Raw genomic sequence first — 24,464 nt, forward strand, 5'->3', positions numbered from 1 at the left:
GCCGAGGGCCGCACGTAAGACACACGGGTAAAATCAAAGCTCTGAAGCTCTATAAGGTAATATATAATGATATAATGTAAGAAAAAATGTGGTGCTTTTTTTCAACCTGTAAAGTTTTAAACAACATTAATACCACAACGATTATGCAGTTAATTGTATGAAGCATAAATCGTTATCACAGTTAAAATGCGATTAATCATGCAGCCTTTATATGATGGGTCTCATTGTTTTGTTGCTGTTGTTATTGTGAAAATGAAAATGATTTTATTCGCTTCGTTTCATCTCCGTTCAGAATTCTTCGACATACTGGGAAGGTCGTGCTGATATGGAGACTCTTCAGCGTATCTACGGAATCTCGTTTCCTGACAGTAAAATGCTGAAGGAATGGGAACGCTTTCAAGAAGAAGCCAAAAACAGAGACCACCGTAAAATTGGAAAGGTTTGTGATGACCACCATTGGAATGTTTCAAATGTATTTGTCATAATGTGAGAATTTGCCTTCCTCTGAAAGTGTTTTCACGTGATCTTTAATGACAGCGAGAGTTTCTCTCACGTTCTGTGAGGAGCAGGTGGTGACCGCCGTCTCGTTCTCTTCGGCTCAGTAGGAGATGTGACCGGTCGCTTCTCATTAAACACAAAACTCAAACAACTTCTGATTGAAACTCTTTCTCGTGTCTCTGATCAACTGACAGTCATACAGTATGCTTTATAGTGTATAACATCAAGTGTGTAATATATATATTATAGACAACTTCCTGCAGAACAACATCTTGTCATTTCCTCTTTAGGTGTGATTGACAGATGTGCTCTCTCTCTCTCTCTCTCTCTTTCTCTTTCTGATGTGATTTGTAGGATCAGGAACTCTTCTTCTTTCATGATCTGAGTCCAGGCAGTTGTTTCTTTCTTCCGCGAGGAGCTTATATCTATAACACACTGACAGAGTTTATCAGGGTAACGTCAACACTTCAGATGATTCTCATGAACCCTGTGAAGAATATCTGTCAGTAAAAGTGCTCTTCATACATGCAGGAGGAGTACTGCAGACGAGGATTTCAGGAGGTGGCTTCTCCAAACATCTATAACAGTAAACTGTGGGAGACGTCGGGTCATTGGCAGCACTACAGCGAGAACATGTTCTCTTTCCCTGTGGAGCAGGACATCTTCGCTCTGAAACCCATGAACTGTCCTGGACACTGGTACGTGCATCACCACACACACACACTAAACTCTCTTAAAGCACTCATTGAACAAATTATAAACATTCTATATTTCTACAATTTAATATGAAAATGATGTCATGTTATACGGTGCTCTACATTCATCATTATTACACGGCTGCTTGATTCTGATTGGCCAGTCGGGACATTTACAGGTTCATTATACTCAACCGCTCAAAACTAATAACACGCGGTAACCCGGACGCAGTAAATCATTTTGACAGGGTTTTTGACTATTTAAATGTCTTTTAATAACATACATGACATTATATTAACAAATGATTGAATCAAATGGCCTGTTCGTGACATTTGAAAGTTGTTTTTTACCTTCAGACCGAAAGTAAACGGCTTTTCCTCACAGTAAAAAAAATTAGCTAATCAAATATTTCAAATTCACATTTCATGTCCAGTTTTATTCTCATGTAGCAAGTAGTCGTGTAATAAGCAGGATAATGTTCAAGCAGCCGTCTGTTATGGTGATTATTCTGACATAACAGCCGGCTCTCTGAACATTCAGTAGTCAGTGAAGGGCTAAGTCTGTCTGGTGTTTGATGTGATACAGTCTGATGTTCAGTCATTGTCCGCGCTCCTGGCGTGAGCTGCCGCTGAGGTTCGCAGATTTCGGCGTTCTTCATCGTAATGAACTCTCAGGAACTCTGACGGGTCTCACCAGAGTCCGACGCTTTCAGCAGGACGATGCTCATATATTCTGCACTATGGATCAGGTGGCGTGAAAATATCAGCACGATGTGATTCTTTATGTCTGTACCAGCATCCCGTCAACTCTTCTTCTGTTGTGTTTCAGATCCAGTCCGAGATGAAGGGCTGTCTGGAGTTCTTGCGCTGTGTCTATGATGTGTTCGGATTCTCTTTTCAGTTGCATCTCTCCACACGTCCAGAGAAGTTTCTGGGAGACATCGCTGTGTGGAACCAAGCTGAGAAGGTTCCAGAATTTCCTTTATCCTCAGATGAAGCGTGTCTGCTTGGGTAGTGTTCAATATTAACTGAAGTTTGACGTTTCACAGCAACTTGAGAACAGTCTGAATGAGTTTGGAGAGCCGTGGAAGCTAAATCCGGGAGACGGAGCTTTTTATGGGCCAAAGGTGAGACATTCATTTGACTTGTTCTGTTCTCAAGTGAATCGGCTCCTTCGAACTGCAAATCATCTCATCTGATTCTTTTAGATTGACATTAAGATTAAAGATGCCATCGGCCGATATCATCAGTGTGCCACGATTCAACTGGACTTTCAGTTACCCATCCGCTTTAATCTCCTCTATGTGGGGTGAGTACAGTTCTGAGATCTTCAGCCGTGGGACGTCTTTAGAATCACTTTCAACTGTTTTTTCCTCATCGCAGGAAAGATGGAGATGATAAAGTCAGACCAGTGATCATTCACAGAGCCATTCTGGGTTCAGTGGAGAGAATGATCGCTATTCTCACTGAGAACTACGCTGGGAAATGGTAAAAACCAGGAGTCACGGGGCTTTCACGTTTATGTTTATTTATTAATTATGCTTTATTTATTTGTGAAATATGCTTTACGTTTTATTACTGGTTGTAGTACTAAAACACGTCACTGTTTGTTATATGACAAGGCAGAGGAAACATCTTTGTATATTCGTAGAAGTTTTCATTGGTCTAGTTTTATTTTTAAATCGATCTGTGGCTTACACCATCTTACTTGTTTCTTAGTCTTTCAGATAGAAATTCAAGCTACAGTTTACTTTATAGGATTTTTGACATCTTGCTCTACCTCGGGTTCAAACTGAGTTAGAAAAGAAAGGATTTAGTGTTAGTTCCTCTTTTGCTTTGAAGAATTTACAAAACATCTTAAATCTGACTGTACTTCTGTTTTAAATGAGTTCACTTTTAACAAGTGATGTGATTCGTTCCTTGAAAGCTTGTTGTTGGGAATTATGATTGTTGAAGTGCTTTGCGGTAAATGTGTATATTTGTTATATGTAGCTGCTGTCGTGACCAGGTCTCTCTTGTAAAGAGTTTTCACCTGGTTAAATAAAGAATGAATGAATGTTTAGATCTCAGCTTGTCTCATCTGTTTCTCAGGCCGCTGTGGTTGTCTCCACGTCAGGTGATGTTAGTGCCCGTCAATCCCTCTCTTGAAGAATACGCCAAACAGGTACAACGCACATCCGCTCGGTCAACGGTCCCTGGATTAAAGATGATGTTAAGATGGGTTTTCTCTTGCAGGTGTGTAAGCGATTTGTTGAAGTGGGTTTTATGGCCGACGCTGATCTGGATTCTGGTTGCCTTCTGAACAAGAAAATTCGCAACGCACAGTTGTCACAGTACAATTTCATTTTGGGTAAGAGGTGATGACCGAACACCATGAGTGTGGTTCTTCTGAAAACGGCCCGCTCTGATCTGTCTGTGTCTGGTGGTCTTGCAGTGGTGGGTGAGAAGGAACGGCTGACTAACAGCGTGAACGTGCGCACGAGAGACAACAAGGTCCACGGCGAGCTGACGGTGGAGGAGGTGATGGCCAGATTGACTCTACTGAAGCAGTCCAGGTGTCACAACGCTGAAGAAGTCTTCTGAACCACAGAAGAACGCTCAGCTCTGTCGGTCTTTATTCTGCTGAAAATGAGATGGAAAATGGAAAAGTGACGATAATAATAATATGAAGGAGAAGTATATGAAGGAAAAGTGACGATAATAATAATATGAAGGAGAAATATTTAAAGGCATGATAATGAAAAGATGAAAAGTGAAAAATGAAATGTACTGTGGAGAATGAAGGTTTAATGATGTCGTGGGTTTTTTGGTTGTGACCTGAAGGTTTAGAATAAAGACTCTCTATTGAAATCTGCTTTCTTTTTGAATGCTAAACTTTATTATGGAAACATCATATCTCTCACTCCCAAGATTTGACGATTTCTGCTTAGACAGATAATTTCAGATTTTGATGACATTGTTGTACAATCTTTATGACTGAATCATCTCAAAATCAGACTCCTCCTCTTAGCTTTATTTTCATCCCTACAAAACATTATATGGTTTCATATGGCAATACTGTGCTACTTTGATATAAAGCATGGTGCAGAATGATATCAAACTGAACATATAAAGAATCATACTATGGTAAATCACTGTGATGTACTGTGGTACCACATTACTTCATGTGCCATACTGCATAAAGTACTTGCAAGAAGTCGATTTACATTTGATTGGTTTTAATCGATTATTAGCATGGCAAAGTTGGTTTTCTCACACCATTTAAGTATATGAATACGGGCCTTTTTTAATAATAAAATCAAATATAAACATCAAATCAATATCATCCACCAATGAAAAACATTTAAGCAAAATATCAGATTCCACAAATTTAACAAAACACAGTTTTGATTTCTAAGTAGTTATTGATTTCTGTCCAGAACATTTGTGTGTCAGGACATTCCCAAAATAAATGATTATTACCAAAACACATGGAGGTCTACAATATCACTTTAGAACGATGAAAACACTTCTTTGACCTTATTTGTGATGCAATATTTATCAGGTGTCTCCCACATTTTACTCCAATTAAAACATTTGATATGAAATATAGAATTGAGTAGAAACAGCAAGTTTACATTTAGATTGTACAAAGGAACGGAAGAAAATATTATTGCATTTGAAACTTGTCAAATCTTTGCCCTGTAACATAACACAAGCAGTCAATTCTTCTATTGTTTGCAAACAATAATTATTACCTCCGAATAGTTTCAGCAATTCCGTAGGGATATTGAAAAGAAATGATAAATATGTACAAATGCAGTAAAGCTAAATAAACGACCATCCTTGCCAGTCAACTGTTTAACCCAAGTAACCTCTTTTGTTTCCTGGTAAATAATGGACATGTTGTATTTTTAAGAGGACTTTTATTATGTTCCTATCAGCCTGAGCGAGCGCTTTACACAAGCGGAAGTTGAGGTCGTGAGAGGACCGGAATGGCAGCAGACGGGTTTAAATGAGTTTATGAACACGGACGGAAGATCATGAGCTCATATGTGATCTCAGTTCTGTTGCTGTTGGACATTTACTTCACATGTGTGACCGGTAAGACTGCAGCTTCCGTTCTGAACACACAATCGTGTCATTTGTCATGTCTGTTCTGCGTTAAATACAACGCAACAAAACTACGATGCGTTTTATAGACACGAGATGAATATGGTGTATTAATGTCAGTGTTATAGTACAGCACACGTCACAGTTTCACCAAGATGTCACTCAAGATGTTTATTGTCATCCGGACTCATGAACTGTGACGTCATTCCTCTCGAGAATAACAGTGTCGAGCGACACGAGAAAGACAATAAATGAAACACAAATGAATACGATAAAAGATGAAACGGTAGAGATAATAAACGCTATAAAATAACAAAAGCTTAAAGGGATAACTCACCCAAAAATGAACATTCTGTCTGATAACCAATCATTCTTGAAGATGTTAAGCCGATATACAGTACATACATATTTTCTGAGACTGAAAATTCCCCTTCATGTCATGTACCAAGCCTACTTCACTAATTCAACATTCTTTAACATTGAAACTTTTCTGGTATAATGTTCTTTAATAAGCAAATGATAGATGTTTTCCCAGAGAAACCTAGAGAAGTGTTCTCAATAGCCACAAGTCTAACACCGAGTCTACGACGGCACGATGGACAGCAACAATATGCTTTCCCTGTAATTTACACTTATCCACATACTACATCAACAATGTTTTGATAATAGCAGTAAGTGAATGATCACTACAGAAAGACAAGATCGTAGGTGAACCGAGAGCCGCGTGCAGCTTAAAGTTCATAATATATCGGCCTGAATTGTATTTTCAGCCAATAATTTACCAGAACAGCCTAAGAGAATGAACTATCCCTTCAATAGCATCACAGTATTTTCTGTATGAAGTGTGACTGTGAATGTTCTCTCTCAGGGTATCTGAGCTCTCCTCATGTGGGTCAGGAACCGCCGTACACGGCCCCGCAGAACCCCGTGATGAGCAGCCCGGTGGCCCTGACGGCGTCCTCAGGTGACGCCTGAACCCATTGATTCCTGCAGATGTGTTTTAGGTGGCTTGTAGCTTTAATATGGATGGTGTTTGTATGTGTTCAGTGTCGTCAGCGGTCACCGGAGAGAACTACACAGCCAGATGTCCCAGTAACGGTCTCTGCACTAAACTTCCTGCTGAATGCATCAGCTGCGCGTACCATCACAACTGCAGCTACGGCCAGCCGACAAACTTCACCTGCCACACCAGACCCGGCGTCCGTTGTGTGGTGAGATTGACTTTTCTCATGTAATCATGTGGGTCATGAAAATTGCAACCTGTCAAGTTTGACATCTAATTACGCTGCATGCGCTCTGTTTCCATGTGCAATTTGAACAGCACGTGAAGCTATAAATAGTACATAGAAATGTTATTTGAAAGCACTTCAACTTTATTTAAAATTCAATTCTTTAGCGAGATTGTTCACATTGTTATTCAATGTTTGGTAAATCATTTGTTTTTCTCAGAATGAGTCGGGTGAGCAGCAGCAGAACTTCTCTCTGACGGTGGATTGTCGGTTCTGCTGGCAGTTGGATGCGTCTCAGTATCTCTGCTCTAATTCCACCAGCTGTATGACGGTGTCGTGTCCGCGCAGGCGATATAACGCCACCTGTGTAGTTGTGGAGCTTGTGCACTGCTTAGGTACAGCATGAGCTATCTTTCATTATTATTATTTTATTATTACTTGGTTTGAACTTGACAGCACAGCTATAGTGCACTTAAAAATGGAAATATATATACTCGCCCTCATGTCTGTGTGAATGAAGTACAGATACAAAACTGTTTTTGGATGAGAAGCCTTCAATGTTTTTCTGAGTTTATTTGATCGATGAGACAAATGCTGGAGTGTGTATTCTGTGTGTTTGTGTGTTATCGTGTCAACAGGCCGGAGAAAGTTTTACAAGCGTTTGTTTTGTAACTGGACTGGGGGATATAAGTGGTCAACAGCCCTTGCGCTCAGGTGATTTTACTCTCCGACTTTCATTTCAACCCTACTCATGACAGGTGTGATGATTTTTTCTGTTTTTATTACAAACTAAAAAACAATGGTACAGTATATGGACTTCAGTATGTTCTTTGATTGACAGCTGTAGATTAACTCGGCTGTCTGAAGCGTAATTGGATGTTTTTGTTCTTATTAATGATAATGAAAAATGATATCCGGTATAATCTGATTCTGCCTGAATGACAGGGCTGTGGCGTGAGATGTTATAATGCTTTGTGAAACATGTGGGTTCGTAGATGTTCTGCGGTGTAGTGGTTAAAGGCTTTTTAGTGTTTCGTGGTTATATTTCCTCATTTTCTGTTTTTCCTTGTGCCTGTTTACTGTAAAGCTGCTTAACAACTATGATAAATTGTGTTAAAGTGCTATAGAAATAAACTTGAATTGAATTTAACATCAGGCTGCTTCAGGAACGTGAATAGTCAAGTAGCTTTGTGGCACTATATTGACATATTCCACCGTTTATTGTCATGTTGTTTATTTAGTCATGTTTCTGTAATTCCACAGCATCACTCTGGGCGGGTTCGGTGCAGATCGCTTTTATCTGGGTCAGTGGAGAGAAGGATTGGGGAAGCTCTTCAGTTTTGGGGGTCTGGGCATCTGGACCCTCATCGATGTTCTGCTGATAGGAGTGGGTTACGTGGGTCCGGCTGATGGATCTCTGTACATCTGAGGCCCTGTGGGCTGGAGATTGACTGACTCTCAGATTTCCAAGCAGATTAGCACATGTTGCTGTCCAAACTCCCACTGCGTCGGAATCCCATCTGCTCTGAATGTGTGTCCATGTGTCCAGCATGTCTGAGAAACATCACCCTTCCATACACACACATATGTGATCAGGGTTGAGGACGATGACGATGAAGACCATTTAAATCTTTCATCAGGATGGTGGAGTCTGAAGAAACGTGTAAAATATGTATCTGAATTGTGTAAGAATGAATGTAATATTCATGCTGTATGTATATATGTGTTTATATGTTTGTGTATCATTTCATGGTCATGTGATTGAAACTTTACAGTTCTCACATGTTGAGGTTTTAATGTCACAGAACTGATCTCAACTGATCAATAAAGCTCTTCAGGTGTTGTGTATGGATTCAATCCGTAAATCTTTTAAACATAATTTTTTATAAATAATGGGTGCATGATAAATTAAATTATATTGAAAAATGTAAATTTTTAATGTTATCGATAATAAAATGTAGGTAGATAAATTATTAATCATTTCCTAAGCTTGAAGCACTTCAGGTACACGGTGCTCACAGTTAGAATACAGAACATTACTGAATTTCGTCGTTACACAGTATGTAGATATAGTATTTATGAATATGTAAAATATAGGAACAAAAGTATATTGTTTGAATCAGACTGCTGTCTGAAAGCTTTCTGTCTTGAGATCTGTTAGACTCGTGGCTATTAAGAACACTTTTCTGGTTTGCTCAGGAAGAACATCATTTGTTAATTAAATAAACATTATACCAGAACTTTTTAAGAATCTTTAATTAGTGTAAAGTAGGCTTTGTACATGATTTTCAGGAGAAAAAGTCTCAGAAAATGTGTTATTAATATCGAGATACTGTATATCGGCCAATATTTACATATCTGTGCATTAATATTACAATTTCACAGTTTTACTTCAAAAATGTTTGATGTTGATGAACAAAACACTGGATGCATTTTGGCTACCATACCATAACTTTATTAATCATGACTAAAAAACATGTTTAATTTGGGGTATCATGCGATATCATGCATTCTGACCTCTTAACACTGTTGACTGTGCTGTCTTCTCATGCTTAACATGGTCCACATGTTAATAAACGAGTTGGACGTATGACCTAGTATATACTTTTTATATATATTATTTTTATTGGGCAATTCTCATGGAAAAGCTATTTTAAAAACAATCATGTTACATAAAGTGCTTTTATTAACCAAACGAATAACCACTGCAACCATCAAACAAGAAACAAATATAAAAAACATTCAGGACCCTTTAAATAAGTGCCGACCTTTATCACGACTAATAATCATTGCACACATCGTGCAACAAACAAATAAAAACTCATATGAAAACTTCAATTTAAGCTGTAGTTTTTTAACAAAAAGAGGAATTGTTAAAATGTTTTATCCACAACGTGTAAGTGGTTTAGACTTTAAATGTCGTTGTGGGCAGAAAAAGTGCTTTATTGCTATAAAACCTCAAAATGACTGGGGCGGTGCCACGGTGGGCAGGTGATGTAACCAGTGGGCGCGTTAAACACCAGGTATCACCGTCAACACCACCGACTATCACAACAAGCCTAATCCCAACTAAAAGAGCAGCTGGACAATTATCAGATCCTCTTCAAGTTCAATAAATGAATGCTCCACTCCAGGTCCACTCCATCAAAGCTACTCCACAGATGGCTGTCAGTCCACTACAGAAGATGTCCAATCTACAGTATTGGTGGAGGCCATTACGAATTCAAAACCCCTTGGATACGTCTCCACGGACGTTGCGGATTTAGACGCCACTACACCAAACCTTCTCCTCAAGGGGCGGAACTTCCACCTTCACTAGAAATGGTGCGGCGCAGATAGCGGCATTGTCAAAATCATATGGATCAGTTTTGGACTCAGTTTACAAGGAATTATTACAGACACGCCAGAAGTGGCACAAGCCAACAATCCACAACTTGCCACTGTTGGCAAAGCTACCAAGACTGTGGTCAGGAATGATTGATGTGAGAACAGCAGACATCAGTGTTAGAGGCCAGTAGCCCACCTCATTCCATTACCAGCCTTCAAGGACGAAACCAAAGTAAAACTAACTGAGTTGAAATAATTTATGGACAGCTTGGTCCCCCCTAGTGAAAAATGACACCTGCGCATTAGTTTTCCATAAAACATTGTCCATATATACGTGCATTTTCTGCCTTCTGTGAGGAAGTGGAGTTCTGTCTCAGTTTTGTTGGGATGACAGTGTGGATGATGGGTGCTTCTCAATATGCCTCATTGTTTCCTCGCTCCTCCGTCCTCCATCCTATGACCAGCCATCTTTAAGGTCATCTCAATTCTCTAATTGCACCGGGAGGAGGCGAGGATCGAGGAGGCTTTCTGAGGAGTCATGAGTGGGGATACACAGGAAATGTTTTATCCACTAAACCTGACTCACGTATTAGTCTCCTCCCCTCGCACATCGTCACATCTTTAGATCATCTTCATACATGCATAAATGTGATAATTTCGCTTTTAATTTTGTAAATGTATATCTATTTCAGACAGTGTAGTTAATATTCATACACAGATATATTAAGTTAAAATTTACTATGTATAACATATATTTGGCATACCTTATCTACATTTCTGACCACTTTTAAGCATGTTTTAACTTATTTTATTGTAGTTGCGATTATGAAATTAAAATGTATCTACTTTATATACGTATATTTTCAATGTGTCTCTGGTCCTGTGGCAGCCATGTTTGTCTGTGTCTGTCCGTCTCTATAGTGAGTTTGTGAGTCTGGATCTTAGTTTCTGATCTGTCACTGTGTACAGACAGTGTGCTGTACTGTATTCTCTCTTCTCTCATAACATGCATTTGACTTTGACTGTTGTTTTATTTGTGTCGTCCTTTGGTTGAGTGTGATGGATGTTGTCAGTGTTGTTGTGGTTGAGAGCATCAGTAGATGTTGGGATTGGAACATCAGGACTGAAGCTCTGGACCAGCTGACAGAGAAGATTCATTTCTTTGCTCATCTCGTGGTGTTTCAGGGCTTTAGAATGATATGAGTGTTGATATGATCACTGTGTTCTTTCTCTTTCTCTCGCTTCACTTTAAAACACACATTCAGGTTCATAGTGACCTTGAAGAGTATGTTCTGTTCCCTCATTTGTTTCCTCTTTTTGAACCGCACACAGCGTTGTAATGAAACACAAGTGTAGGCCACTACAGACTGCACACTGTTTTGTGATGTCAGATTAGTGCAGTATGCTACACTGTTGGCACAGAGCTCATCTCCTTGCAAGCTCTATTCAGCAAGTTGCATCAGAAACATAAACAGTGAGTCAGAACAGATGTTAAACACGGAGGCAGATTTAACTTCTGATTCATCCTTTACACTGGGAATCAATGGAAGGTCAGGTAGTTACACACGGAGGTTAAACTACACATGCATACACTTCTTCACACTACTTACAATCCTACAGACAGTAATAGTTTAGTAGTGCACTATAGTAAAAACATTATGACACATTATGATTGATGCATCTGACAAAGAGGCTAAACATGTTTTCAAGCTATACACTTCATTTTATCAGTTTGTATATTCACTGGGAATCAAACCCACAACCTTTTGTTCTGCTTATGCTCTGTGCTCCAGGAATCTGAAGGTGTTTTAGAGCGCAACACATTTTCACTTAGTTCTTATATTTGAGGTTTGCACTGTGGTTTTACTCTCTTTACACTACCTGAGGGAGACGTTTCCTGGAAATTGTCTGGTAATGATGACGACAGCTGTAAACAAGTCATGGTGATGTTACATCTATCATTAGAAACACACACCCACATGCAGACGGTGATAGTTTGGCTTTGCTGCATATCGGCGGGCATCTATCATTTCTCACCAGAGCTGCACTTCCAGGAAGTGAAGTAACATGCAGCTATTCAAGAGGAATATATGATAATACATCACAAAACGCTTCAACATTCATCTCACGCACCTGTGCTAGACAACTACATGCTGACAGAAAAATTAAAACACCTATATTTTAAAATAACTGGGTCTGGATGCTTAACTAATCTCGCAATGTCTGGCATCACAACACATGCTGCTGTTTGAAATGCGTGTCATGTAATGCATATTCTTTCACATAAGTACTACACAGATTTGAATTCTGTGCACACATATGCAGTATTTCACACACGTTATGACTTGTGTACGGGTATATGATGAGTGCAATGATGTTATCTGACTAGAGAAGTTACCGCCCATCGGTAAGAAAAGGCTTAATAGCTTTAAGGGATTACACAGAAAATCATGTCATTATGAAAGACCCAAAAGCCATTTCAGTTCTCTGCTACATGGACAATTTGTGTAATTGGAAGAAAACACTGACATATCCCATTCTTCAAACATGACCCAGAATTGATTGATATGCATATTGAACCCAGTATGAAACATATGACAATGTAGATAAAAGCAAGCTCATTTAGTGATATTAAAGTAAATAACTGCTGCAAGTCCATTTCCTCGATTCAAATTAAACGCCGTCCGAGAGCAAAAAGCATTTTTGAAAAGAGACTGCACTTTGATGTAATTAAGGGTTGTCTGAACTCAAAATGACAGCAGCGACTCACCTCGCCATTAATTAACTGGACTAGAATTTGCATTTTCTTGCAGTGAACTCAGCATCTTGCACTTTCCTGCAGAGGTCTAAAGGTTGCTAAGAAACTTTACGTCGTCACTGTCAAGTCACTTGGAGGTAATGGAGCTGAACGATCACCTTATACCTTGAGATTAATCTGCTCACACATGAACATACGAACAGCAGTGACCAGTTTGACATGACCGATGAAAAACAGTGCAGTTTGACCACCTCAGTTACGACTTAAACGCTTTATTTACATCTGAGGTCATGACACTGGACACTGGGTTGTTCTGATAACGGGGCCATACAATGATGAATTCAATTCAATTTTATTTATATAGCGCTTTTCACAATTTGCATTGTTCCAAAGCAGCTTTACAGGGGAAAAACGAGAAACCCAAGAAAGGGTAAAACACACTACATGGTGTTTTATATAATAAATCCAATTATTCTTGTAAATAATATCTAATGTCAGCATCTCCTGGTGGTTTATTTAGCATATTTGCTTTAAGTGAATGCTTGGCTGAAAAGATGCGTCTTTAATCTAGATTTAAATTGGGCGAGTGCACAACATAAAATGTATAGATAATTTCAACAAAGGGACAAAACCCTTCCTCAGGATTTTGACATCGAACTCTTTGTTTGTACTATGGCTAACAGTCATTCAATACCTGTCTAGTCTGTGTCTCAAGAAAAGGCTGATGTTCATGAATTTACATAAAATACTTCAGCCAACATTTTCACCGACTGTTGGGCCTTTTAAGATCATAATCTTAATATCTCAATGTTAAGAAATTGGTGGAAACAGTTTGGTATTGAATTGATGCCAAATGTAGTGAGGAAAGCAAATCCATTTGGGAACCACAGACTTTAAAGTCAAATGTTAATGCAAATTAAAATGCGAAACAAACCTGCCAAAGGCACAAGAAAATTGCATCTAAACAAATAAGCAACACAGCAGATGACTGCGACTGTAGTGATTTATTTGTACAATAGGAAGCAGAATGTGAACGGCCTCAGTGCAGTTCAGGGCATTTTGTGATCAGTACAGAAACCTCAAACACTCTTCAGCTGCGCTCAGAGGAAGCCCAGACGACTCAAGGAAAAACAAACAGATCCCAGATAACAAGTAAATCACTAAAACGAGAAACATGTCTAAAGACAGAAAATAATCTTATTTAAAGCAAATAAAACTAATACTTCATTGGGGATCATCATTTGGCCCAGTGATGAAGGTACAGAGATCATATCCGCCTCACTTTAGAAGAAGGGCATGTAGCGTTACACAGATAAGAACTGAAGGCCTTAACCGTGAACCATACACACCTGTAACCAGAAACACATTTACAACATCTACACACAAAAGTTAGACGCACGCTGTAACGTTTTTGGGCTAAAATAACAGAATCATGAAAATTCTCTCAAGTTCCTCATAGCAACACCAAAAAAAAGGGGACAATTTAAAACTTAAATGCTTTCAAAAAAGCTTCCCTTTTATACCACAGAGTCCAAAATGAGTCAAATTAAGATATATAAAACGTTAACAAAAAATATCATCTAGAAACCAGGCCAGTCCTACAGAGGTGACCATTCGAACAGCGTCAAGAGTTTGAGGGTCTAGTGAGCAACACTTCTGTGGGATGAGAGTGGACAGGTGAGTATTAAAGTCAGGTCTGGGTCGATGCAGTCTTGCCTCCGTCTCCACCAGAGGGAGTAGAGTGAAACCCACGTGTGCCATCAGGACCCCTGGGGAGCCGCACCACACCCAGTGGAAGACCGTCTGCGTTCTGGATCTTTCGGCCAAGCATGGGACTCCCAACGGGACTGCTCTCCTGACTGGCCACCTGCTTCCTGCGCTGGACCCAGGGGCTGCCCGAGGGTGTCAGGCTGCTGTCTGAAGAATAGTCCGCCCAACGGCGTCCCGGTTCAGGACTCAACCTGCCCTCACTGACCAGAGGCGACTTGCCGGACTGGTTGGTCTTGCGCTGGGTGCTGGGGCTGGCCCGTGGGCTGCTCCAGGGGCTGGAGCGCGGGGAGACGACGGGGCTGAGGTGGTTGGGTCCTGCGCTGGTGGGGCTGAGCTTGTTGCAGGAGCGAGACTTGCGGGCTAAGCGTGGAGATGTGGGATTGCTTTCAGTTTCTGAAGAACTTGCAGCAGAGTCGTCGCCGTGATACTGCAGCTCCCGTACACGGCTGTTCAGAGAGCGGCTTTTCCGCATGCCGCCTGCGGCATCTTCTCGTTGCCGGTCTTTCGTTACCTTTTTCTTGGGTGGCTTTGTACCGATCAGAACTACTTTAAGCCCCATCGGCTCCCTGCCTCCCCCTTCTCCCCCGACCGCCTCGTGGGCTTTCATGGCGGCCTCCACCTCTTCGAACTCCACGATGGCACACTCCTCCGTGCCCAGCTGAGCGTAGCGTCCGCTGAGTTTCTTCAGATCGGCCGGCAGGTCTTTGCCAGCTTTAAGGACCCGCACGGAGGCGATTGTGCCGTAGTTTCCAAATGCCTTCAGAAGCAGCTCCATTAGCCGCTCCTGTTGTGTCGGACCCACTCCGATGCCTCCATTGCTGCCTTCTCCTACAAGTGCCATGCCCAGCTCCGGCCAACGCTTCAGCTCGCTGAGTAACAGCATGCGACTCGGCAAAGACTCGCTTGGGAAAACCGGGACCGTTGCTTTGCGACGCACCTTACGCCCCTCATCGTTCAGTTCCAGCAGGTTTGAGTGCTGCAGGGCGTACGCTGTGGTTCTCCAGTCCCGCGTTAAGTGCTTTACCTGATGGAGAGAGACCAATAATATTTAACCTTTTCAGGTGACGTAAAAAAACTTCAGTTCATCAAATGAGATCGTAAGAAATGCGATTACTACAGGAAGATTAATTTGATGACAGAAAGGTTGCAACTTGCAAGTGCTTTATTTTATTGATTTGTTGCGTTTATTTGTGGTATTAAGATGGAATATAGTTGCTATTGTCATTTCAAGTGGTCAAAACTTCTGAATTTCAGATTGTCGAATAGAATCTATCTTCACAATCTGCTTTCAAAATATTCACTTTAAACATCATGTTAACCCAACATATATGACTCATGTGATGTGTTTGTCACAGTCAGTTCAGTGTTGAAAACCTTCAGACAAAAACTTGAGCGTGCAGACAAACTCGCATCTTTATAATGCTGTGTGGGAGTGGGCGGTGACTGCTGAACTTTTGAACACTCTTTTAGTTTCTATGGTAACCTTGATTTCTCTGATTGGTGGATGTCGGCTGCTGATTTGAAGTTTAAAACATTAACAGTCACGGTGGCTGGAGTCTTCCACAGAAGCATCTGCAAACTTGTAACTTTATGAAACGAGTCTGAAGAGACTATGTGTAATGTAGGATGACTTTAAATCCTTCAACACATTCATACAGATGATCAACAACAACCACAAAATATAGAGAGCTAGCCCTCCAGACACTGTGAAAGGATCTTACCTTTTTAAAAGAGGTGAGCAGCTTCACGCTGACGAAGCCGAGCTTGTTGCGGCGAACATGTTTGAGCAGGAAGGCATCATGCTCCAGGTTCTCATCCGACAGGTAATATTCAATCTGTGCTACCAGCTTCTGAATCAGCTCTGGATCGGGAGATTGCCAGCTCTCCTCTTCAAGTTCTCCGCCACTGGTACCTGCACCACTGGAAAAGAGCACAAATGTACGGATGTGTTCAACAGCGGGTGGTTTGTTTGGCAGCTTGACCCCCCTGGCAGCAGGGAGTCCATCTGTTTCATCTCATCCCTCTCAAAATCTCTGATTCCCCCACAATCCAACAGCCTGTGCAAAAACATGAGCATCACGGCTCGCTGCCCACAACCACCAACACAAGCCGGCAGAGAAGCTGACTGATGAACACATGGTGGGCCGTGTCGGCTCTTTGCTCTCCAGATAGAGAGAGAGAAAAATGGGGGAAAACAAAGCAAAGTAAAACAAATGTGCATCAAGAAAACTAATTGTGTACCATGTCTACAGCACATCTCCCTCTATGAGATTACAGCCTGAGATTATCACTCACCTGTCTGCTGAAAATAATCTTCAGAAATTAAATCAAACCGATGACTCAGCATCCAACCCACATCCTTTCAAACCATGCGCCCGTACGGAGCGGTTCCGCGGGCATGCGGATGACCCCTCGAGAGACTCCGGCTCTCAAACAGGCAGGGAAACCCTTCAAAAAGCGCCCAGCCGTGTTCCGCCACCACAGCTGGAGAACAATAGCAGCATCAGCCAGACTCATTAGTGCTTCATAACAATACACACACACAGCGCTCGTGGGCTGCGACAATCGCTCGCAGAAACACAAGTGATGTCCTCACAACTCAATAGCTCAGAAAATGACTCAACAGGTCAACTGAGACCAAACTGACCTGAATGTTACCATTCCAGATAAACCAGAGTTCAGTGCGTGATCGTACCCGAGCGTTTGCTATGACCAGAGGCTCCACAAACACTACGATATATTGACCAGAGAACAACATATCGATCAATAATTAACCATCACTGCCAATAATAGTGTCCACATCGACGTCTAAAGATGGCCTTTCTATTTTTATAGATACGAGATATTGGTTATTGTAAAGCTCATTCTGGAGGAGGACACCTGTGCACTGTTGAGATGTAAAGAAGAGCAACAGGTCTGCCTCCATTCCTGCCTGTTGACAAGAGACACCGGTTACACAAAACAACAGTGACGGGCATATTCACGTCAATCACATACAAACATTTACCACCTCAAACATTGTTATTGTGACTGCCTATGTATAGTTCTGACCTCTAAATGCAGGTTTAAGAGAGCCTGATCATACAGTCCTGGCAACCATTTTCAATTTAAGCACCGGAGCGCTCTTCTGGCTGTCATGACCCTAGCCCATGACCCTAACCATCTGATCTAATTCAGAAGTCTGGGAGACAAACTCAAGCGCTCAAGACAGAGACCTCTGATATATATAGTTAAATAAGTTTAAGGATCATAAGAATCAACCTTGCTTAGACAAAATGAATCCACGGTCATTTCTTCAAGACTGGATAGAAGCAGGTGAACTCATGAATACTGAAACATGTCCACGTTGAATTGAGAGCATTTAAAAGCTCGTTTTCTTTTCAATGTTCTGTATTGATGTTATACAGATTGAACGTGAGTGCGTGTTTCAGCGTGCGCGTTTGTTTATATGTTTATGAGTGCAGAGGAACTAAATGACCATCAGTTGTAATGGCGCGCACGCGCGTGTACCTGGACTTGTCGTGTCGTTCGAGCTCGTCGTCGCTGCCGCTGCCCGTGTTCAGCTCGATGGTGTTGGCCGAAGGCTCCTCGTCCGGCTCTTCGTCCTCCGCGGCTTGAATCGCCACGGTGATCGTCACCGGCGCGCTCATCTCCCGCAGGTGCGCGTCCGCGGACGGCGCTTGCTGCTCGGCTGTGACGCTCATGATCGCGGCCGTGATCGCGTCCTCTTCCGCGGCTCCGCTGGTCTCTGCGCTCGACGAACTTCTCAAGCGTTTGCGAAGGGCGAAGGGAGCCGTGATGACGCGCTCCGCGGCGGACCACCACAGCGTCCAAGATCTGCGCCACGGAGAACGATCGGACGCGGGGCTGTCAGAGGGGACGGGCTCGTCTCGAGCTGCTACTTCCTCATATGTAAGAGGCTTTGTGCGTTTGAAGCGCGCTCTGGGATTGGGCCATGACGCCTCCCCAACCCACCAGCAAAACTGAAGCCAAGAGGGCGGCAGCAGGAACGCGACGCACCGCAAGAACGCGTTCACAACAGCGGACATCACTTCACTCGCGTTTCTCATCACTAGAGACGCGCGAGCGCCTCGTACATACATTTATATCGACAGACATAAATGAGTTCACGTGAGATCAATTAAGAAATAACTAAGAGCGCGCGACGCGATTGAGACACGTGATTATGAGCTTAACGTGAGACATAAGACATTGTGCTTGCTGGTTATCATCTCTATAACTAAAAACGCTAATAAATTCAAGTTTGATCAAATGCAAATCAATGCAATACCTAATAATATATCAATTTAACTATAAATACGATTTACACATCCCATAAATAATAAATAAAGCTTCATTGCTGTTCTTACTTGCAAGCTTCATTGTGTACTTTGCGTATTGTTGACCCTTAAGACCAAATGTCAAATGCTTTCTCAGAAAAAAATTTTTGTCAAATAAAACAAATAATATATGAAGAGCAGCCGGCTCCGTTTTTTGATAATAATGTTTTTCAAACTCTTCATATATTGTCTGGAAATATTTTCAATGGAGTCATTTATAAAGACAGGATCATAATAATGTTCTGAGTGCATTTATTGATGCGGGAACAGTGAGCAATTGTTCGTTCAATGAAACGAAAGCGAAATAAGAACAATAATATATGATAAAGTCTACAAAAAATGGAGCCACTTTAAGTAACAATATCATCATTTTTTCAAACAGAGGTTATTTGAGTTGTTTTTTTAAGGTGACTGAATGACGTCACGGTGTCACTGAGTCATTCAGCGGCGCTCCGATTGATGTTCCGTCTGCAGATGCGCGCATGCGCTCGAGTGTTGTAATGCTGCCGCTAGTCGTGTCCGGCATACTGATGATAAGCTCACCTGTGACAGACTCTCTCTTCATCTGCTCTTTTATTTGGAAAGCAAATGAGTGGAGCAATTATGTAAAGAGAACCTGAAAGCACCTGCTGTGACACACATGACCATCCATTCATGCAAACATACATGTGTGTTATTGAGACCCTTTCATTGTGCTGCTGCTCTGTTGTGCCATAGTGGTCCATCATCAGGTTTGTTCATCTGTTAGGGGATTACTGGGGTCTGAATATTGTGTCCCTGCGTTTGGATGGATGGTGGAAAAGCAGCAATATCCTCCCTCCTTCCCCCACTTCTTATTCAGCTGGTGTATTTATAGACACGGACTGAACCCCAGTGGAACTGCCTCCTAAGATTGGCGTGAATGAATGCATCCCGCCAGGGAAACAATACTCAATGTCACCATTCATTAAGCTTTTTACATTTATTGTCTGACACATCCAGACAGGCTGCAAACAAGTTTCTTTTACATTACGTCGTTATTATTCTCGGGAAAAGTCCACCATTAGCTTCCATTAATAATGCTTGACATAAAAGCATCACATGAAGAGTGTTCAATAACCAATCCTCCACACAATCTTGAACATTTGGTTACATCACTGCTGTCGCCCATAATGATAAACAGATGCAGGAAATCACACAGACATTTCAGACGGTATCTCTGTCGTATAGACAGATCTTCTGAAATCAACACTTACATCGCATCCAGTTATATACAGTATGCTGGTTTAATCCATGATACATGTTTAAGTCTATCTTTCAGAGACTGCATACATGTGCATGAGAAGTGTTTGGATGTGTTAAGTGCTATGGTCTGTGGAGGACTGTATAGACTGGTTTGTTCATATGTAACTATAACCAGGTCATTTCAAGAATTCCCCCTTTGATTCACATGACATATTGATTTAGTCAAATATAAACATTTCATATACTTGTACAATGTCTGCCCCAATATTTTACAATGGCATTCCCCTCCAAACAATCCACACCTGAATGAATGAATGAATGAATGAATGAGGTGCTTTATTGTGTATTGCTGCACACCCAAAGCGCTTTACAATTATATGAGGGGTTCTCTCCTCAACTACCACCCATTCCAGAAAAAGCCCACCATTAGCTCCTCTGTCAAGACCATTGGTTCTCAACAGGCGGGGCCCAAAAACGAGACATGATCATTGAAATACATTTTAAAAAACTAAAAACCAAGACATTTCTTTTTATCTGTGCGTTTTATATTGAATAAACACTTTTCCAGTTACGTGCTTTTATGTTGAGTTTCTTTGAGTGGGAGGGGGGCAATTGAATATTGTTAAATACAGTTACAAATACAGGTTGAGAACCTGCTCTAGACTCACACTAACACATACAGCACACAACTTATAACTTCGTAAAAGATACTATGGCTATATTAAACAACAAACAAAGATTAAATGAAATAAAGCAGAGTGACGGGAGTGGCGTGCGAGGTTGTTTGTTTAGTGAAGAATTTAAGTTATTTTTCACGTCCGACTATTCTTATCAGTAACCTTTAGAGACAAAATCTCTTTCACAAAGATTCATATTCACAAAAGACAGAAGAAATATCTTCACTGCGCGCGATTTTGTAGAAATGTGACATTTTGCGCGTCATGATCTCGAGGTGATTTGTGGGATTGAAAGCAGCGTGTCAAGTCACGTCAGAAGTAGTGGCGAGTAGTGTGATGTCTCCAAAACTTTTCTTCTTCACTTGTTTTGGTCGTGCAACTGTACTCAACTACTTTGGAAACATGTTGGTTGGTTTATTTCAAATACTATTTTGAAGGGCTTTGTTATGAACCCCAAAACTGTTATTTTTGGATTTTTTGAAGGTGACCAAAATGCTTGTTTTATAATCAACCTATTTATTTCTCTGTGTAAATTTTATATACATAAATGTACATTTTCTAATAGCAAACCTATTTTTATAGTTTTTCTACAAGAGATAAAACTGTATTTAAAAACAATTATGTTTTCTTCCAATATGAAAGCACAAAGGACTTGTAAAATTTGCACTGATTATAAGCTTTTCAACCTAATTTGTAATTTTTTATTATTTGTGTAACTCCCTCTCATGTATTTGTTTTTCATCTGTTTTATTGTTATTCTTTATTTTTGTCTTGTCTGTTTCGAGCCAAATGTTTTTTTCTCTCTTTTCATTAATCTAAGTGTTTCTTTGTTAAGTTTCTGTTGTAACATTGTTTTGTTATAGCAAAAGGTTCAATAAAGCATTATAAGAGTAGTGTGATGTCTCTGAGAAAACATAGCAGTAATGAACTCATCTCATTGATTCATTTGTAGCAAAATAAACATCTGAGAAGAATTTGAACATTTGTGACTTCCGTGGCTTTGTTTCTATACTGAAGGCGTATGTCACTAAAGGATCACAAAAGTCACCAAACGCCTGACAGATGAAGCTGAAGCCGCTTCGGATAACAGTGTTTGACACATGAGTAATGTTTGTAATGTAATGAAATGAAATATAATCTCTCGCAGGAAATATTTGACGAGCTTCGTTTGTTTCGTCCGGGTCACATATCGCGTGACACCGGAAACGGCCGGATCTGTTTACGCCGTACAGTTGCTAAGCACCCGAAGCGTCGCGCGCTCCCGTTGAATCTCGATGGAGAATCCGCTTTTTTGAGACGTATAATAGTTTTTGACTCGTTTAAATAAAAGAAATACATTTACAGTGTTTATATGCGAGAGACATGCGCTCTTATAAACAACAGATGAATAATAATAATGATGAATGTAGAAGATTTCCGCCTCCTGCCGTGAGTTTAACTGCTCACAACACAATCAAACACGAAACCGAAACATTTCATCTATTCTTGAATATGTAGAGTTTTACATGAAATGTTTATATCAGTATTTATAAGCTTAAAGTGCTGAAGAAGTGTTTCAAACTAGGTAATATGTGACCCTGGACAACAAACCCAGTCCTTTGGGTCAATTTTTCGAAATTGAGATTTTTACACCATATGAAGTCAGAAATGTTAAGCTTTCTATTGAAGTATGGTCTGTTAGGATTGGACAATATCTGCTTTAAGAAACTGAGGGTGCAGAAATATCAAAATATTGAGAAAATTGCATTTGATGTTGTTAACATCCAATCACAAAAATAAAGGTTTTATATATTTATGGTAGGAGATGTACAAATTGTCTTCATGGAACACGATCTTAACTTAAAATCCTAATGATTTTTGCCATAAAACAAATATCGATAATATTGACCCATACAATGTATTTTTGACTTTTCATAAATGTTTCCGTGCTACTTAAGACGGATGTTAATTGTGTTAGTAAGCTGTATTGTTTTAGTTATTATGGCTTAAATCTAAACAATCCAATTGCAGTTTTATTGATATTAACTGGAATGCACCTGTGATAAAAAAACATGATTTGGCAAAAATGTCATTTTCAAAAGTTAATTTTGCAACCAAACTCTTCATATTATGTAAATTACGAACCGACAGATTGTCAATCCAAATGTCTTGGAGCACACTTAATTGATGTTTTAATGTGTGTATCAGTTTTGTAACACGTCTGTCTATGTTGAAATGAAAAGCAACATATGCTGTGAGACGTGTGATGAAGATGATTGAGTGAATCATGATTATGATGTGCTGGAGATCACGTGTGTTCAGAGCTGCAGATGGACACAAACTGACTCATCATCACACTGTTATTGTGTGCTCTTCTATTCTTCTGTAGTGGAAAGAAGGCACCTTGACAAAACGCACTTACAATAGCAGGCACATTTTATTTTCTTATTTATTTTGGGTTTTTTATGCGTCGCTGTATCAGCGCCTGTGTGTTACATACATGATAAGAGGTCTCTTTGGAGTAGCTCAGTTGTGTTTTGTGATTATTTTTTGGGTTTGTTGTGCAGGTGAACAGTTATAAGCACCATCTAGCGGCTGTGAAGTCATTACTGCCCGACAGAGCGAGCCACAGACCTGTGAGTATATGCTCTGTAGTGCACACTACACCCTCACTCATCATGTCCTCTAAACCTGTTTGTCAGATAATCTAATGAATACACAAGTGGATTTGAAAGACAATTAAGTATGTTCCCTCTAATACTCCAAAAGAATGAGTATGCTATTGTATTTCAATAAAAAATGAGAATAATTGTGTTTTCCAAGTTGCATGGTATTTACGTTGAATATCATCGCTGCACTACGACACAGGACTTGTCTGTAAGGAAAGGGAACATGTTTTATTTCTTTTTGAATAATGTCTCTCACTTTGTTGGTCAGATTGATTTGAGGTTGTCAAACGGGCTGACCAAAGCTTTAAATGTGGACTCCATGAAGCCGATCCTGTCTAAAACAGGTACAGAACATTTTCAGTCTAAACCCCAAACACACAATGAGAACTGTATCGTCCGTCACGCGTGATATATTCATGTTATTTAAACAGTCAGGAATCATCGCAGAGCTGTGCTGGCGTGTGAGAGCGAGGGTCCGGCTCCACAGCGATGTGTGTTTACTCTTCCTGTGGCTCTTCCTGTGGGGATGGTTTGGGATTTGGGACCTCAGGCGTATCGGGTGCAACCCCACAGAACCACTCAAAGCGCAGGAGCTGCGTACTGTCAGAGTAAAGCTGTGACGCGGGGTAACACTCCATTCAAGACAGAATATTCACACTGTCAGTATGTAAAGAGAACAATGAGTGCAGCTGTACTGAGATTTCTCTGTTTGTGTGTGTTCATGGGTCACTTTGTTGTTTGTTTGTGAGGGGACACGGGCAGTCTGCGTGATCACTCTGCACCAGGTTTCTCCCTCAGTTTGACCGGCATCACCTCCAGCTCAGAGAGACTCGACCTGAGCAGGTACCACATGTTATTATCTTACGGTTAACAATCACAATAGTAATGTCAAGCATTTCAATGTATGTAGCTAAAATCATCAGGTTCAGAGTTGGGCAATTCCAATACATGTTAATCTTACCACGAAGAAATGAAGTTGTTAGTTTTTACTATGATATTAACATTTGGTGGTTCAGAACCCCTTCTGAGATCTCACTTTAAATTTATAAAGCATTTGTTTTAATTTTACTGCATTATTTTTCAGGTAAGAGCCATTTTCAGGATTGTCACATCCATAACGCTTCATATTCCTCATAAATGGACACATGAAAATAAAGTCACTATTTAATGTTCTATAAAGAGTCATCCCTTCTCCATTCATTGGGT

General features: G+C 40.6%; 3 protein-coding genes across 4 annotated transcripts; 2 read left to right on the forward strand and 1 right to left on the reverse strand.

The window, feature by feature from the left end:
* Nucleotides 1-6: 6 nt before the first annotated feature.
* tars3 (threonyl-tRNA synthetase 3) lies at nt 7-4,047 on the forward strand. The gene is made up of 12 exons (XM_079465349.1): nt 7-56; nt 293-439; nt 853-951; nt 1,030-1,196; nt 1,780-1,942; nt 2,023-2,160; nt 2,243-2,320; nt 2,402-2,502; nt 2,577-2,681; nt 3,285-3,357; nt 3,429-3,543; nt 3,628-4,047. Exons 2-12 carry the CDS (start codon nt 326-328, stop codon nt 3,774-3,776), a joined length of 1,302 nt encoding a protein of 433 aa, XP_079321475.1. The 5' UTR covers nt 7-56; nt 293-325; the 3' UTR covers nt 3,777-4,047.
* Nucleotides 4,048-5,092: 1,045 nt separating this feature from the next.
* Nucleotides 5,093-8,366, forward strand: tm2d3 (TM2 domain containing 3). Of its 2 annotated transcripts, XM_079465575.1 has the most exons (6): nt 5,093-5,276; nt 6,154-6,249; nt 6,333-6,496; nt 6,735-6,909; nt 7,153-7,228; nt 7,778-8,366. In XM_079465575.1, the coding sequence occupies exons 1-6, from the start codon at nt 5,216-5,218 to the stop codon at nt 7,941-7,943; spliced, it is 738 nt and encodes a 245-aa protein (XP_079321701.1). In that variant the 5' UTR covers nt 5,093-5,215; the 3' UTR covers nt 7,944-8,366. The 2 variants fall into 2 exon arrangements, with proteins under 2 accessions (XP_079321701.1, XP_079321702.1); XM_079465576.1 differs by lacking the exon at nt 6,154-6,249 and having other exon boundaries at nt 5,131-5,276.
* A 5,203-nt stretch (nt 8,367-13,569) lies between these two features.
* On the reverse strand, nt 13,570-18,488 carry larp6a (La ribonucleoprotein 6, translational regulator a). The gene is made up of 3 exons (XM_079466611.1): nt 17,880-18,488; nt 16,091-16,289; nt 13,570-15,393 (listed from the first exon to the last, which is right to left on the reverse strand). The coding sequence occupies exons 1-3, from the start codon at nt 18,470-18,472 to the stop codon at nt 14,290-14,292; spliced, it is 1,896 nt and encodes a 631-aa protein (XP_079322737.1). The 5' UTR covers nt 18,473-18,488; the 3' UTR covers nt 13,570-14,289.
* Nucleotides 18,489-24,464: the final 5,976 nt, after the last annotated feature.

The sequence above is a fragment of the Barbatula barbatula genome (assembly GCF_947034865.1).
Source record: "Barbatula barbatula genome assembly, chromosome: 10".
NCBI classification, from domain to species: Eukaryota; Metazoa; Chordata; class Actinopteri; order Cypriniformes; family Nemacheilidae; genus Barbatula; species Barbatula barbatula.